General features: G+C 35.7%; 1 protein-coding gene across 1 annotated transcript in view; it reads right to left on the reverse strand.

Moving 5' to 3' along the window:
• Positions 1 to 16,054, reverse strand: part of LOC149804565 (N-acetylated-alpha-linked acidic dipeptidase 2-like) — a 29,879-nt gene extending 13,825 nt beyond the window's left edge. The window contains exons 1-7 of the mRNA XM_089941522.1: positions 15,289 to 16,054; positions 11,757 to 12,045; positions 10,791 to 10,916; positions 9,423 to 9,606; positions 7,948 to 8,050; positions 7,368 to 7,454; positions 5,743 to 5,828 (exon numbers count right to left, since the gene is read on the reverse strand). Of these exons, the coding sequence (XP_089797648.1) occupies positions 5,743 to 5,828; positions 7,368 to 7,454; positions 7,948 to 8,050; positions 9,423 to 9,606; positions 10,791 to 10,916; positions 11,757 to 12,045; positions 15,289 to 15,569 (1,156 nt within the window). The 5' untranslated portion in view covers positions 15,570 to 16,054. The remainder of the gene's footprint in view (positions 1 to 5,742; positions 5,829 to 7,367; positions 7,455 to 7,947; positions 8,051 to 9,422; positions 9,607 to 10,790; positions 10,917 to 11,756; positions 12,046 to 15,288) is intronic.
• Between the last annotated feature and the right edge of the window lie 2,748 nt (positions 16,055 to 18,802).

Consider the following 18,802-nt stretch of genomic DNA (forward strand, 5'->3'; position numbering starts at 1 on the left):
GAAAGACAAGACATACCATGCTTCTAAAATTAATATTGTGACCTGCTACAGTCATTCGCAGTTATAAAACTAAAAGTAGATACATTTCGGACTGGAGTCACTTGATTCTAAATGTTGATCACGTGACAAAATCCTCCTCTAAAACGGCGGGAGTTCCAATCCAGAATCTTGGTTCAACGCTGGACATTTTGACGTCCATGTAATTAGCGGGCTACTATATGTCTAATCCTGCAGAATTTCAGCGCCTGAAAAGTGAAGTAGTCAGTGCCCTGATTTCTGAGAAAGCAAGACAACATAATATCGGCTACCAAGAAAGGGAAGCACTCGAGGAAGTACTCGTCAACCTCAAAATAGGTGATTCAATTCTGATATCCCCGTGCGGATAAAGGTAAGGCAACTGTCATGACACTTTTGATGGATGAAAAGACACACCTGAAGTCATAAAAAGATCTCACCAGTTAATACAAAGCAAGTTCATTGATATTCTCAAAACATGGGGAAACACAATAAGATCGACAAAACGTTGCATAACCGTACTTATCTAACGAGTGGGGAGGTACCAAAGTTGTGTTGACTCCCCAATGTATTTTAAATAAACACACCTTGCGTCCTATGGTATCGGATGTTGGTTATATTACCTGTCCAGCATCTAAGTGCCTAGATGTGTTGGGTCCGATGGTTGGTCATGATTTTTCTCCCATTAGAAACAGTAGAGATTTTGTGCGAAAATTAAAGATTTGGAAGTCACGCATGGAATTTTTTTATTTATTTATGATGTGAGCGCCCTTTTCACCACCACACCTGTTGACAAGGCCTTGTTGGTCGCCCAAAATATAATGGAAAGATAACAGAGTAAAACAAGCACACTACTTTGGTGCTAGGGCAGATAACTGCTCTCTTGAAATGGCTCTTGGACACTACTTATTGTATCTATCAGGGAGGATTTTATCAAGAGAAGTTCTGGGCAGCACCAGTGGCAAATTTGTATATGAACCATTTTTAACACAACACTCTTTTCACTGCAGCTCATCTTCCTGATAGGTGGTTTCGTTATGTGGATGACACTTTCACCTTGATGCATGAATATCATAATGAAGAATTCACGGAGCCTCTCAGTTGATAAAGAGGTAGGGTACGGATAAATCTACAAATAATATGAAAGATTTGTTTGAATCTATTTCTGAAATACCATGTTTTTGTGCGTTGGATCTATCAAAGTTGCCACCTGTATCTTACAATTTTGTGGACATGCCAATGTTATTGAAGGACATAGAAAATGTGAAACATTCAGTGGAAATTCTTAAGTCAGTCCAGGCGGAGACGTTATGTACAATGCAACGTTTATGAGAATAACCTCTGCCATGTTCGACAGTCAAAAGAATATTGCCACCCCATGCTGGCAATTCGAACACAGTTCAATCTGATATTGTACTCACTGAGAATTTATCTGTAAACCGAGATACAGTACATCAAAATCGTGAGCTGACAAGTTAATCATGTATGTCAACGAGGAATATCCCTGAATCCAGTCGTTTAACAGTAAGAACCGTTAATAGTAATACACAGAAAGGAAGGTAATGAACGGGCTCAAACAGCAACGAGACTCAGATTAGTGCAAATAAGGTCTGCTCTGCTTTATGGGGTACAACAGCAGAAATGTAGGATAATAATAAATCAGATGACGGTGAATTAAACAGCTGCAAAACTGCAATAAAAATGGCTTCATCTTCACAAGACACCAACGCCCCAGACGAGGATTCGGAAAACGATAAAACGTTTGCTAAAGTCGCAAGTTCTCTGTGGAACAGCGACCTCTGTAGGGTAGCATTTGCACATAAAACATGGCGCACAAATCTGCATCACCCGTTTCCAAGGAGGCGGCGAAGTGTTATCATAGGAAAGGCAGCGTCATCAAACTTGCGTACAGTGCGTCCAATGCGACAGCGATGCATATTCGTGACAAGACTTTCCCCTGAAACGCAGGAATCTGACATTTCTTCGAATATTGAGCATTACTCCGGAATTAAGCCAATCCAGGTTGAAATACTACAAACGAAACATAATACCTATTGTAGTTTTATAATCACATGTGAAAACCGTACGCAGAATGCAATGATGAACGTGGATGCGTGGCCAAGAAGCGCGTTAGTTAGAGTCTACCATCAAAGTCGGAATTGAACTATAATATCCGCAAATTGGACTCAAATATACATAATGGATACTTTACGTATTTTTTAAAACTGTCGTTCGTTAACAAGAAATGTACAGAATGTAAGAACTTTATTTGATATTTCCGATATTTGTTTCTTACAAGAATTGTGACTACTCGAGAGTGAGTTAGGCTGTCTCTCATCCGTACATGACGAGTTCAATGTATCACGGGAATCGCCGATTGAATCTTCTGACGGTATTCATACAGGTAGGTTTTAAGGAGGTGTCGGGGTACTATACCGTAGATCTCTCGCAAGCATTATAGAAGCACAACACCTCGATGATCCCAGATTAACAGGTATTACTATCAAGACAGGGGATTCCTCCTTGCTTTTTGTCAATATCTATTTACCTTTTGATTTTGCGGAAAATTTGGGGGAATATGAAGATAATTTTTGGGCAAAGTATTTCTACTGTAGAAAATGCTAATAATCTAAATGCGTATGTGATAGGAGATTGGAATGCTAATACGCTCAAGCCCACACCCTTTGGATATGAAATGCGCCTATTTTGTGATGAATATGGTTATATCATATCGGACTTAAAACTAATAGTAGACCACACAATAACTTTTACTTACGTCAGTGATTCACACAACACAGTATCTTGGGTGGATCATTGTGTCACTACACAGTCTGCAAATTCCGCTATAAGTGATATGAGAATATTACATACCCAGTAGGGTCCGACTATGTCCTACTTTACTGATTATCAAGACCGATCTAATTCATAGATTTAATTCTTGCCCCAATGAAATCTTAAACTTGAAATACAATATAAATTGGTCAGACCTTACTGCTGGCGAAAAACTGAATTATACCCAGATATCTGCATTCGTATTAAACGAGATTGAGATCCCACATTGTGTTGTGAACTGTAATGATCTTGACTGTACTAATCAGGTGTATATGAACAAATTAATGGATTACAAACAGATATAGTAAAAAGCTTTGTCGAACTCTGGTAATAGCTTGACTAGCAAATCCAAACGTGGTCACTGGGTTATATCCGGCTGGAATGACTGTGCCAAAGAACTACACGACATTGCACCAAATGCTTACCTTATGTTGCGTGATAACGGTAAACATCGTCATGGCCATCTCAGTAACCAAATGCGCCAATTAAGAAAACAATTTAAGTATGCTCTTAGATTATGTAAGAAGGAGAAAGTAAAACAGAACAGACCCGGTAGCACAAAAATCTGAAAATTTAGACCAGCGTGAATTCTGGAAGCAAGTTAAACAAAATACTACGACAACTTCTAATAAACTACCAATTAGCATTTATGGGAACCATGATCAAAATAATATATGCAGCATGTGGAAATTGTTTTTTGAAGACTTACTCAATAGTGTTAAAAACGAATCGAAAAAGATGCGTGTTCTTTCAGCATTGAATACCCTTTCTGCTCGTAGTGAGGTAATCTCACTATCTGAGATACAAAGTACAATGAGAAGGCAAAAAGGAGGTAAATATCCAGGATCATATTTTTTATATGTGGACCATTTTCAATTTTAAGATACTATACTTCATGTACTTTTAATGATTTTATTTATTTGTATGTTTGTACATAACTTTGTTCCAGATGAATTCACAAAGGTTATAATTATACCGCTACTAAAAAAAAAACTGGTAACTTGGCGGACAAAAATAATTATAGACCTATAGCTCTTACGACTATTATTTCAAAAATATTTGAATGTATCATACTACGAAGATGTGAAGTCGAATCTCCGATGATCAGTTTGGTGTTAAAAAGCAACACTCAACATATTTATGCCTCTATGCCTTTAAGGAAACTGTCAGCTATTATGTAGAACATGGCAACCCAATGTTTGCATGCCTTTTATACGCTAGTAAGGCATTTGATAGGGTCATTTATTGGACACTTTTTAAAACATTTCTTGATATTAAAATACCTGTCTACATAGTTCATACTTTATTTAACTGGTATGGCAAACAGTTGTACTATATATGTGCGAGAGTGTAATATCCAGTTCTTTCCATGTAACCAATGGGATAAGGCAGGGATGTGTTCTTTCCCCTTTGTTATTCAATATATACATAGACGAATTCAATCGTAAACTAAATCAGTGTTACGCGGGGTTATGTCATTGATAATTCCTTCTATCTCAGGTTCAAGGAAATCATTAAGGATATGTGAATAATGCGCATTTGAGAGTGATATCATCTATAATACAGAAAGTCAGTATGCATGTTCTTTCAGTCAACTTCTTTCAAATTACCATCTCCTCCCTCTGTACATCTTAACGGCAATGTTCATACATAAGTCAACAGTTTTACGCTTTTGGGTCATATTTTAAATTCCAAACGGTCCGATAATGAAGATATGATGAGACATTACCGATATTTGTGTATTCGAGCAAACATGCTTCTACGTAAATTTAAGAAATGCTCATTGAATATCAAAATTAGATTATTCAAATCTTATTGCTGAACAATGTATTTTGCTCCTCTGTGGACAAACTTTAGTGGATGTATGAAAAGAAATCGTCCGAAAGCATGCGGCTAATGTTATCAACAAACCTTATAGCACCATCCGCTCAGTCTTGATAAATCCCATAAGCACACTCCTTTGAATAACAAGCACTCAGTTATCTATAAACTCCAGTGTGATAATTGTGGTAACTACTACTCTGGGGAGACGGCTTGAAGCCTTGAAACAAGAGTTAAAGAACATTTATACACCAACGGAGAATCCATGACAAAAGCTGGCGAAGATTGCAAAGAATCAGGGCATATTTGCTCTTGGGATAACATCAGAATATTCTTTAGAGAGAATACCATCATAAGAAGAAAAGAGGGAAGCTTCTGAAATCATGGAGGGAGAGCCAGTGTTGAACAGTGATTCCAAATTGTAACTTCCGCCTTTGTACGGAAGGATTTTGTCACATGATCAACATTTAGGTGATTATGCGACTCTAGTCCAAACGTTATTCCTCTGATGAAAATCTTGTGAAAAGGTCAAAAGCTCAGGAGTCAAAAACTTATTTCTTTTCAGAACGGTAACTAATTTTAGTTTTATATATATATCATCCTTTTTATTATTAAATATATATTATACATAGTCTTGTAATTTCAGGTAAAGGGTGCTTTTTGCCATACCATGCGCTACAAAAGTTGCAGACTATGTAAAAGAAAATATGTTTGGATTCACATATAGAAATATACGTGACAGCGTGTTTTACATATAAGAGCTACAACACGTCTGAAGCACATATGCTGTCAAACACATTTTAAACATTGCTGATATCAAATCTTTGCCTGATTCATATACCGAGAAAAAGTAGCTAATTTGTTCAAGTGTGACCTGACCCATATGTATTTAACATTATGCATATGGATATGGAATGCATGTATGAGATTAATATATGTTTAACATTTCTAAAAGTTTGCATGACTTCTGTGTGTGGATCTCATACATGCAAAATATGTATGGCAAAGATAAAATGTGTGGGAACTATACCTATGTATGGTATAATTTGTACATGATGATCTGCAGTAACCTACCTGGCTCTACTTGACCACGAAGAATGCCAATAGTATTATATGTCATAACTTCTTTATTTCGAGTGGATATTTTAATATGAATTGTCCTGAAAAGAAGATAGAAAGAGTAAATATTTTTTTTAATAGAAAGTTTAGGCATAAATAAATTGACTAAATACACCAGTGGGACGGGGATTTGGGTGTTGGTGTAAAACAAAGCGTTCAGGAATCTACCTATGCTTAATATCAAAACTGATTTACCTTTAAATATATCTGCTTTGGAAATAAAATGAATGGTAATTCAGTGTTATGGTGCGACGAGAATAACTACAAAATCAGTTTTACATAATTTTGAAATTAACCATAGCAAAAGTTTGGAAACTAAATTCCCTCTCACCCACTCACCAAAAAAACCTCCAAATTACGGAACAAGTAAATGAAACTCAAAGTTTAGGTCTGCATACGTGTATACAGCAACTTGCCAGTGTTGCATTCCTGGAAGTTATATTTCCTTCAGATTCTGGCTAGTTTCTGGATGTTTTCTAAGGCGGATCCAGGGAAATGTTGAGGCAAAGGCGGAGCGTCCCCCATCTTCCATTCACAAAAGCTGAGCGTAATATGTATTCCTTTTACAGTTAGATGTTTAAAATGTGTACTGGAAACGCTTGCACCACAGAATCACTTTTATGTATTCGCCCTTGGATCCCCAACCGGGCTTAAGTCCCACAGACCTCTTGCTTAATTGTTTACTCTCTCCCTAAACGATTCCAAAGGATATTTCTGGATCCGCACGTTTTCGCCCATAAAAATAATTTTTCATATTAAACTGCAATGTAATTTCATTATTCTTGAAATGGCTCTTGATAATATTATTTATCATTGCACATTATTGTTATTATTTTATCCTGATATTATTTTTCTACGCTTAATGCGTATTCATTCCATGACCTCCATCATTTAATTAATAGTGCTAAATTTGAAAACATAAGCGGTAAATGATATTCATACGTGAACATATTAGCGCCGAACTAGTACAGGGGAAACTAGTTAACAGCCAAACCGACAACTCGTGTTACTCCTGATATATTTTTCTATTCATCAAACCATAGTCATCGTCTCTGCGTTCCACCAAACCGAAGCGACTGCACAGAAAGATCATAACTTCATAACTGCACTAATTTTGCCGGCCCCGACATCATTACGCTCACCTATAATTTACAGATATTTACCGAGATATTCGAATCTACGACACATTCCGTTATTAATATGAGAACAGGGGCAGACGCAAATGTAAGTTTTCTATTTAACTCGAATGAATTCTTTGAATCCTGTTGTACTGATGAATTACATATGTATTTGCAAATACGTATTTAATTTTAAATCCATGATTACAAAACTTGCGGGCGAGTGATTGAGGACGGCTTTTGTGGCACTCGGAGGCGATAGTATGGTTTAATATATAGCCATATCGAATTGGATTTGACGATTTTCGCAATCTGACTGCCACATTGTTGTGATCTAATAAAATACAGTACGTAAAATATATTCCTAAGTTATGCCAATTAACAAAGGCAATGGATAGAAAGAAGCTGAAAAATAGGGCGTTTGAGGTATGATAAACAAGCAGTAAAACGCGTAAACCTTACCTGTTACTCGCGCCAAATCCACCAAATTTGTATGTTACATTAAGTCCACCTTTCCAGTTATTTGGAACTTCCTCGCCGTCAAGTGCTCTGTAATAATAATAATAATATTAATAATAACAACAACAACAATAATAATAATAATAATAATAATAATATCAGAAAAGATTGCGTGCTGGATACTTACTAATAATAAAGAAAGCAAATAAACAAGCGAATATAACCCTTTTATACTGTTTTTTTTTTTTAAAAGAGCGAGACAAGCTTGACTAGTATAACCGTAATGCAATAAAAGGAATTTTCATCATCGATTTACATAAAATATAATATTGTCAAGTTTTGGGACAGTTCTCTTTCAATATAATGGTTTTGTAATTATTAGGAAAAGAATGACTACCTTAAAAAAGCAGGCATTTATCCAAAGTTTAATCATTTTCCAGGAAGTTCAGGTTAGAATTTGAACACCTAGGCTTTGTGATCAGACTAAAAATATATATCATGTCTGTCACATGTTTTTACTGTTTAAACAAGTGTATGACCTTAACAATAGTAAATTTGTCTTTTGTGTTTTCTGTATGCTTACTCCATGATATGTCTGGCAATGTCGTAGCCAATAGGATGTGCCGGAATCTTGGGCAGGTAAAATTCTAGATTTGATGCATTCTCTGCAAATCTGTATGCAGTTTCTACGAAAGAGAGAGAGTCTCATTAAAAATATGCAGAATATAACTATGTATGAACTGTAATATGTTTACATTTTTGTTCCAGTAAAATTAAGTGCTTTAATGTTATTCTGAAAAATATCGCCTCAGAGAGAGAGAGAGAGAGAGAGAGAGAGAGAGAGAGAGAAAGAGAGAGATAAAATATAATCTGAGGGATTTAACCACCATGAAAGTTTTGTCAATACGCATAGATTACCTTTTTTCCTCTCTGAATTCCGATAATCATGACAAATAGAAAAGGATGAGACCTTTTCGCAGAGAAATTTCATTTACACAATTCTTGTAACTGGGAGAACCATTGCAAACGTAGCTGCTTATTCAAGTTAAAAACGAGTAGATCATGTCTCTGCAATCCGTATCTAAAATAACTTAAATAAGTATTACAAAAGTTGCAAAATACGTTATACTTTATTCAAGCATTACAAAAGGGAAAACTAACTTATTCTTCATACAATGCTTTGTACTTTATAAAAGTATTAAAAAGTCCCAGACCGTACATAACATGTGTATTTAAAATGGCCCATAGCATTTTTAAATTAAAATATTGATTTCTTGTGTTAAAATACGCACTGCTTATTTAACATCGTAAGGAAAAAATGAAGTTTATGACAAATTGTATATGCTGCCAAGTTTTGCCGCGAGCGAAAAAATATACAAAAGAAAGAATTCTCCCTGAAATATGTACCGTTCATTCGTTTGAAAATACATATGTTGTATTGTTATTAAAGACTAGTAACTGTGGGGAACATAAGACAGATGATGCTGTTTCAGTAAACAAACTACATAACTCAAACGTTGCCTTTTATCTTTAGTGATGTCATTATAGAACTGTCAATGCACGAAATTGTAATACAACAGCTCATTGGTTCGGATAATACGAACAACCTCTACACATTGAAAAAGGCATTAACTAAATATTTGCGCTGAATGACTTTCCTTCCTGCACAAAAGGGTTGAATGTAGAAAAAATATAAGAAATATTTTTAAAGTATAAGCAAAGTCCTTTCTCAATTATTGTTCCTTACTGATTTTGAAGCACGTCCAATTTAATGTTTTTGCTGTTTATGTGTCCAAATAGGTAGTTTTCTTAAGACGTCGTTGCTATACCTATCTTTGAATCACGCGAAAATCCTACTGAAAAAATCTTGAATACCTTTATACTTCTAAACCGCGGACATTTAATGATTCTAAAAAGTAACAACATATAAAATGCATATAACACAAATCAAGCTTTTCTTTTCGTTACGTTGAAACGCCATCTCTAAAAAAATTACCAAGGGCCGCACACACTAGCTGTAAGCTATTCTAGCAGGTAAACAGAAAAGATAAATTTTACCAATAGCAGGGTAGTCTGGCGTGAGAGGATCGCCGTCACCAATATAGACGGTACCTCTTTGTGCCCCTGAGCCTGGAAGCCACCAGTCTTCATCATACACTCTGGAATTGTTCAGGTCCGTGTAGTCCGCTGGGTCCGAAAATATTATGATTCCCATGGCACCATGTTTTTCGGCCAAGTGAACCTTTAAAGTCGTAAAATTTCCGATTTATTTATTTTATATAATTATTTCCTTAGACACGACGCATTAATATACTTTCGATGCGTCTACACACCCAACACTCGTTTAAGATACAGTTAAAAACGTATTTACTTATTTTTACTTATCAATACTTGGTGGACTTCATGATTTTAAACTCGCCACAACCTCTTTCGATCCAGATCTTTTATAATGTAAATACATATAGCATTTTTTTTATAGAACGACACTAGCGTAGGAACAAGGGTTATTCACAAAAATCTTTAAAAGGTTTTCCGCTTAAAGAAACCTGCGAACCAAGCGCCGAGTCCAGTATTTGTTCCATCAAATTACCAAAGCTAATAAATAAAACATAGAAACACATCTTGATGATCATCACTTAGCAAAGAACGGTTCTTGGATTACATAATGGTAACGACCAAGAGGTCACCCACATAATGCAAGTGGGTTCCTTCTGTTATCGAACTTTCTTTACCTAAAAAAAGTACCGACAGTGGAACCGTCTAGAGTACTCAATACGGGTTGTAAGTATGTAATGTACAACAAAGGAGCCGTCAAGAATACTTCATATGGGTTGCGATAACCTTTTGTGCAGCAATGGAGCCCTATCGAGTAATCAATATTGACAGTGAGAACCTGTTGGTCAAGATTAGAGCCACCAAGAGTAATCAATGTGAGCTGTAAGAACCTGATGTATAATATTGGAGTCATTTATGTTACTCACTATCGACTGCGAGAACCTATTATACAACCTTGTAGCTGCCTAGAGTACCCAATATGGGATGTGATAACCTGTGGTACAACACTGGGGCCTGTTATATAATGGACGTACAGTAAATACAGTATCGACGTTCAGTAGCGCTTGCTGTTTTTACTTGGATACTGAAACGTGATCTAATCTCAGTTCGAGAGTAACCAAAAGCATTCTAATTTAATATCTTCACCACAGAGACATGAAGTAGATTAAGTACTTAAAATAGGTCTGTTGGTTGTAAACAACAATTAAGCATATTTATATTCTTTAGGTGTCCTAGTTTCCCCATTTTCCTGTTATTTTCTACCCTTATTGACTAGACTTGTATGTCTTAGTCGCAAACCAATTATAAAATTACATTCTAAGTCTATGTAAACAAGTGTCATAGTGAAAGTAAGGTATTCATTGAGCTTACCTTGTCCCCTCGGAAAATCTTGCCGTACCTTGCAATGACAACTTTGCCTGACACATTGATAGATCTGTTTGTCTGAAGATAATCATAGTCTTCCACTCGGCCGTAGTTGACATACACGAGATCTCCCTTGATAGAAAATATTGGCAATTAAATTGTAGCTGTAATAAGTGTAGGATATGAAACAATAACACGTAAAGGTATATATTTATAAAACATAATATTTCATTAGCGTAAAGTTAAAATTATAAAACTAGGAGAAAAATGCACTTCAACCCTATATAAAACAACTGTCGATGATTACGATGCATATATCAAGTATCGACTCTCGCATTCTAAAAAGTCGCGTCATTTATCTGACCAGGAAAACTTCAATTTATCTCATCTGAAATTATCAGATTATTGATCATGCGAGTAGTGATATTTAGTGGAAACCGATAACATAAACTATATTAATTCGACGATCTCTCAGGCAAAGGTTTCTCTCAGAATCTGCTTCTTAAACGACATTAGACAGCGTCACGGCTACCACTGTCATTCATGGTCAGTAATGTAGTTTAAAATATGGGAAAGACCTATCATACTATATACAGAAGGCATCAATAATGCACACGATATATTGATTTTTTAAATTATGAGGGACATGTTTCTTTCAAAATCTAAGAATGTGATTCAATCTGTTAGTAACTTTTTATTTTGTTTTCGCTAAAAGATTGATAAATGTGAGATGCTTTTGCACTTGAAAAAGCAATATCAGACAGAATATGCACGAGATCACACACACACACATATATATATATATATATATATATATATATATATATATATATATATATATATATATATATATATACACACACACAAGATCTCAAAAATCCCTCTCACAAATTCATTCACATAACATCGCGTCACGCAATAAGAAGGTTGTTAAAAGTGTGTTCGACATAAACTGAGGACAAACATATATACCTTTACATCGCCCGGTGCCGAGAAAGCATTGAAAGGTGGGACAACTCCAGTTTTGTTTTCTTCAGGACTGATAATTTTTTCAGTTAATGGTGACTTGTATAGTACTGTCCCGTTGGTAGTCAATAGCTCCACAAAGTTTGGGTCTCCATCTTTTGGGTAGGATAAAAGAACTCTGTATGGGGTTATTGTTACGTGATCCAAACCCACGTTTAACCAGAAATCTCTCAATTCCTTAGCTTGCTTTTCATCTGCTGATGTTCCAGCAAGATGTGGTTCTTCTGTGAGGTTTCTGTGAAAAAAACATTGGATAAAATATATGACGTGTTCCTAATGTAATAGGTGGACATTGATTAAGATTCAAAGCAGCGTTTGCATCTGCCCATCTGATGAAGAGCAGCATCATCATATTGTACCGATAGTGTGCTCATACACTATTGTAGTTGTGTCCAAAACGGATAAGACAAATAATCTAGAGTGGCTTCAATATGCAGGAACGGCATTTTAACGTTTCTGCCGATTTGAAATCAAACTGCACCGTAATGCACCACATTATCGTATATAGAGCGTTAGCAACACCAGGCTATGCACATGAATAGCGGAGAACTAGCCATAGGTGTCAGGAGAAGTCGCCCCATGGTGGTCGAAGAAGTCGCCCCACTTCGCCTGGAGAAGTCGCCTCAAGGATCATATATAGTAATTCTGAGATGTCGCCACATGGTTGTTAAGGCTTTATTTATTGCTGTTTATCTTCAACTTAATAATTTATTAAATCAATAAAATTTGCAATTTTTCAACTTTTCCATTTGATCAACTCCGCTTCTGTACTTAACGAAAAATAAGTGTTAACTGTCCCATTTGCTCTGCTCTTTAAATCTATTAGATGCATTTTATTTGGAAAAATAGAGAGGGTGTAAGCATGATCTAATGTCTGCAGTTTTATATATGAAAGGGTTCCAACCTAATAACCTAAGTCGGGAAGGATTAGATTGTATTATGAAAGGAATTACATCTCTATATTACATTCTGCTGTGTTTAAAGCCTCATGTTGGGTATGATTACGGTCTTTGTTCAGCGCAGAATCAATTATATGTGTAGGATAATTTCTATTTTGTAAATATGTTTGTAATTTAGTCAATGAATTTTGTAATTGACATTCATCTGAAATAATGCAACGGTATCTTTTGGGCTGGCTATATGGTATACCGTTTTTACATGACATGGGATGACATGAAGAACATTCCACATATTTGTGGATATTAGTTTCCTTGATATGAATATTTGTAGAGACAGTAGTTATCAATATTCTTTATTACATTTACATCTAAAATTGAAATATGCGTACCAGATGCAGCATAAGTAAATTTAATCGTCAGGTGAAAATGATTTAGGCGATCAATAGATTTTTTCAGTTCTTCATTTGAATGCTTTCAGATCATAAATATGAAACAAAGAGATGAATTAAACTTTTCGTTTTGAAGAAAATCCTTTTCTACGTTACTCATGAAAGGGAAGAGTATGAAGGAGCCATATTAATACCCATTGCCGTACCCATTATTTGTATGTAATTCGTATCATTAAATTGAAAATAATTATTTTCTAAGATAAGTTTTATTATTTTACAAATATCTTTACTAGATTGTGTGCTATTATTAGGATTGTTATGAAGAAAATATTTACACGTTTCAATACCATCTGCATGCGGAATGTTGGTACATAGTGATGTTACATCTAATGATACCAGGTTTGAAATTATCAGATAGCTGCGGAATAGACTTCAACTTTTAATAAAAGTAGTTGTATCTTTAATGTATGAAGGAAGTGATTTCATTAAAGGTTGTAAAACACTATTAATAAATTTGGATAGGTTTTCAGTGTACGAATTACAACCTGATATAATGGGTCGTCCTGGAAAATTAAAGGTAAATTATGGTTAGGATTTATATTAGTTTTGGGTAATATGTAGAATTGAGGTGTACGTATGTTAACAGGGAAAGCATCAAATTCCTCATATACGGAATTATTTTTAGCGATCTCATTAATGCATGTTGAAATTTTTTATTTAATTTCTAAGTGACGGCTCTTCAATAATATGTAGTATCTTTCATCATTTAGTTGACGTTCAGCTTCTTTAACATAAGCGTCCGCCTCGGATGCGGGAGGTCGTGGGTTCGATCCCCGGCCGAGTCATACCAGAGACTTAAAAAATGGTACTAACAGCTGCCTCGCTTGGCGTTCAGCATTAAGAGGTTAGTGTTAGGACTGGTCGGCCTGGTGTCAGGATAATGTGACTGGGTGGGACATCATGCTACATGTCTGCGGCATGATGCCTCAGTGCTAGACATCACTATAAACTGCCACATTGCAGACATCGCAGCGATATGACTGAAAAATTGTTAAAGCTACGTTAAAAATCAAAATCACATCACATCACATCACATCTTTAACATAATCATCTTGATTCATGATAATAATAGTGTTTGACTTATCATCCTTTTTAATCATTATACTCTCGTCATTCATTAGATTATATAAAGACTTAATTTCGTCCTTAGATGTATTACTATGATATTGTGTTTTATGATTACCAGTAAATATCTCTTTTGTGATCGCATATATATATATATATATATATATATATATATATATATATATAAATACGAATCACGTAAAAGATGGTTTAATTCTGTTATAAAAAGGTTACATGGGTGACACGTTTTGGGGTGACTTCTCCAACCCATTGGGGCGACTTCTCCAACCACTCTGGGGCGATTTCTCCAGATACTTTGGGGCGAGTTCTCCATTGGGCAAGTTCTCCGCATACCTATGCACATACACGTAAACATTTTTTTAAACACATGTGCACACAACTTGTTATTTTAAGTCATTAAAAATAGAAATGCTGCTCTTTACAAACGTGCTGAACTCAATAAGTACACGGCAAAGCTCGTCCTGGGTCGATAATTGGGGCTAGGACCAATGCAGCCGCTGCTACGCTATCTCCAAAATGACAGTAAGAAAAAAAACTAATAAATTCCATTCGTATCACAACATGTTACAATGACAAACACGAACAACAAAAGAATTTTAAAACAAACCTTTACATACCTTGCTCCTCGTCATTGCACAGAAAGGCAAACTGAATACGCAATAAAAATCGGATAAAGAAAATGTCAGCAAACCGAATAAGCGGGAGGAGGAAATATTCATTTTCCAAAGAGTATATTTAGTTACCTAAATGATCTATTGATGCAAAGCATTCCGCACAGAACACTCAATATTTAGAGAAATGATTTAGGTTTATTGCTTGAAAAACAACCCATTGATTATAATATCCCTTATTTTAAACATTGCACTGAACCACACTATATCGCAATAAAAGCATTTCTTATATAATACTTAGAATATCATTTTGGACAATATCATAATTAAAAATGGTTTCAATGCTGAAAATCTAGATTTCTCCTTGTCTAGCTTTATTACATTTATCAAAATCCTATTGCTGTATTATTTAATCTTATTTTATCCAAATTACCTTAAATACTTTTCAATATTCTCACTCTTTATTGCACGAATAAGCTCGTCTCCAATGGCGGGATCGCCGTCCTTGATTAGGGCCTCTGTAATACCTGGTAAGAAAATCCCATCTGGTTTTGGCTCTTCTTTTCTCTCTGGGCACATCGCCAAACGACCAATTGCAATTCCAATTCCAAGACCAATGACAGCCGTCAATAAGAAGACAGCGCAGACGCATCTTCTGTCTGATGTCGACTTCTTTTTGAACATCATATTTTCGGTTGATGAAAATTCTTGCATTGTTTCAAGACTTTCCTGTTTTCTCTGTTTGATTGCAATGTATGTTTTGTCTTCAAATTCGTGGATGCAACTTCGATTAACCCATTTTTCAATTAGATGTGGTTAATTTGAAACCCACTTATTGCTGTAAAGATAAAACTCACTGCGGATGTGATATATAGCTAAGAACTCTTGACACTGAGTTGACGACACTCCCAAAACAAGATAGCGTACTGAATCATATATGCTTTGGCATAAATTACATCAACACTAGCATATCAAAGACCTCATTCGTCCAGATGATAGTTTCCATAGGGCCCACTGGTATGAAATGCTATACATCAAGGATTTAAATCCCACAGCCCTATAATTAAAGCTGATAGCTAATAGCGAGTAGTAACTTCAGTACAAACACAACAAGAACTCCTAGGTCAGTATTATATTATAGAGTTTAGAGGAAATTAAGAATAGCATCACACACATACTGACACACAGACACACACACACGCAAGCACGCACACACACATACATACATATATACATAGACACACACACACACACACACACACACACACATATATATATATATATATATATATATATATATATATATATATATATATATATATATATATATATATATGATTTCATCATATTTTGCAGACCACTCCTAGTGGTTAGAGCGTTCGCCTCAGATGCGGTTGGTCGAGTTGGAACCCCGACATTCATACCAAAGACTTGCAAAAATGGTACTAATAGCTGCCTCGCTAGGTGCTCAGCATTAAGAGGTTAGTGTTAGGGCTAGTTTTCCTGATATCAAGATAATGTGACTGGTAGGACATCATAATACATGTCTGCGGAATGATGCCCCAGTGCATGACATCTCTATAAAATACCACACTGTAGGCATGGTAGCGATATGACAGAACAATTGTTAAAGCTACGTTAAAATCTCTCTCTCTCTCTCTCTCTCTCTCTCTCACACACACACACACACACACACACACCTATTGTGCAACATCTTCAGCTTGTACCAAAGTTCAGCGAGAACTCTCAGGTCAACATATAAGAGTTTTACGTTGTTTTTTTTCCTGATTTTGTCGTGGTATAAACTATCAGTTGCCGAATTACACAGCAAATAAGGCCAGAAGGTCGTTATGTAATGCAACTGACTATGAATACCACGATATTGTTTTATTCATTTTTATTGTTGCTTTTATTTCCTATCAGTTTTCGAGCCTGTTTAAGCGTATGCATTCTTGTTGAGGTGTCTGGTACGTAGCTATTTACAGAACAGGGAATGTTCGATCTTTAACGTAATAGCTAGGACAGTATCAAACAAAAAAGTATACCAATGGTAGACGATCTAAGGTTTTGAACATTCCGCAGTATGGTCTTAATCTTTTATCTAAAGCGGCATATGTTTTCTGAGACCAAGCTCAATACTGAAAGCAAAGGAAGTGTTGTATTGTTTGACATACGAATGACTCTTGGATCTAATGCTACCAAAAGTTCATTGTGTCTTAAATATAGCGTGCAAAGTTTCAATAAAATAACCAAAAAAGTTTGAGAAGGAAAGCAGTGACGAGCAGAATAAAAAAAAAAGATCGCCTCATTTCGACACCTTTATTAACGTTTTTCCCAAACATTAGCCACAGAAGAAGTAAAGCCATATTGAGAATCTATGCTACAATATATCTGTCATACAAAGTTTCAATAAAATCGCCCAGGCAGTTAGAGGGAGCTGCGATGGCTAACTGAATTCCTCAAATCCCCAACCCTAACCCCTCTTTTCGAAAATATGTTAAAGAAAATATTTAGACGATGCTGATTCAACTGTAAAATATATTGTAAAAATATGTTTTTTTGGTAAATAAGCACAAATTCTAATAACGAAGAGCCATCTCTGAACATCAGTAACGACAGCTCTGCATGAAACTTTATAACCACCAATCTAAATAGCATGACTGATGCAGTTATCCACTGAGAATCATGCTGTGTTCAGTTGTTGTTGTGGGGTTTAACGCGATTTTTCAGCACATGATAGGCTATACATGGCGGCCAGTATTAATGGTGGAGGAAGAACCCGGGAAAACCGCGGAAAGAACCACCGACCCACGAGAAGCTACTGGCAAGCTTTCTCACATACCGTTGTGTTCGGAACATATTCATTAGCTGACTGGATGATTGTTATGGTGGGAAACTGATTTGCCACGTCAGAATAGCTATCAAGGATTTATAAGAGAACATACTGATTGTAAAAAAGAGTATTAGTGAATTGGAGATTTTTTTTCTTTTTTGCGTTTATCTTTCTTTCGCTTCACAACTGATAATGACAAGATTTTCAAAACATTTTTCTGCAAGAATGAATCAGTACTGCCTATTGTAAAGAAATGCTGTGACTATGACATCATCTAGAGATTTCGTTCTCTTGAGGACTGGGAGTTTATTACATTGCTTAACAAAGTGGCGACAAAACAGGAGACGGGTCGATACACTTCCAGTTGTTAGTACAGATAAGGCCCTTTCGACGGTTAGATCTCTAGGAATAGTACATCGAAGTCAGTCAAAAGTGTACGACAGTTTTTACAAAGTGTATGACACATATTATCCATTAATTAATTCGCACAGTGTATTGAATTACATAACTTTTATAATTCTTTGAAAGTTTAAACCAAACATAAGAGCCAAAGGTCTAATTCACCTTAGTATCCCATGCTTGTAATGAAATTTGCTATTTCCTACAAGATGTATGAAAAAGGTATTTAGAGACCTGATTAGACCATTTATTTCATAATATAAACGCAATAGTAGTATAATTCTGTTGCGATGTGTCATCTCTCGAGGTCCTTCCTTCTGTTATAAATTATAAAGTTTCCAAAGACGTAACATAACAAACATGTGAGATATTTAAAATGTATTCTAAAGTCGAAGTTTTCCATTCCCGGCTAAACAGTTTCGATCTCGACCGTGATAATCGTTTTATTTTTGATGGCCATCGAGTATAGTTTGCTCATTTAATGAGATTACTTTGGGAGGCTGCGGGAATATACTAATAAACACGTACTCGTTGATGTAATCGTAACGAAGTTAATTTCCCTGTGCCGCTGGTGTCACCGGTTACTATCTATATAGCTCTGGCAGAAAATAGGATTGGTGTGCTTATGATAGTCTCAATTCCCACTACACCCTGGTCAATGGTCAATAACCTCAACGTGGAGTACAATTAGTCGACAGGCAGACCTTGCCTAGAC

The sequence above is a fragment of the Sinohyriopsis cumingii genome, chromosome 2, assembly GCF_028554795.1.
Source record: "Sinohyriopsis cumingii isolate HCF-2022 chromosome 2, ASM2855479v2, whole genome shotgun sequence".
Lineage (NCBI taxonomy): Eukaryota > Metazoa > Mollusca > Bivalvia > Unionida > Unionidae > Sinohyriopsis > Sinohyriopsis cumingii.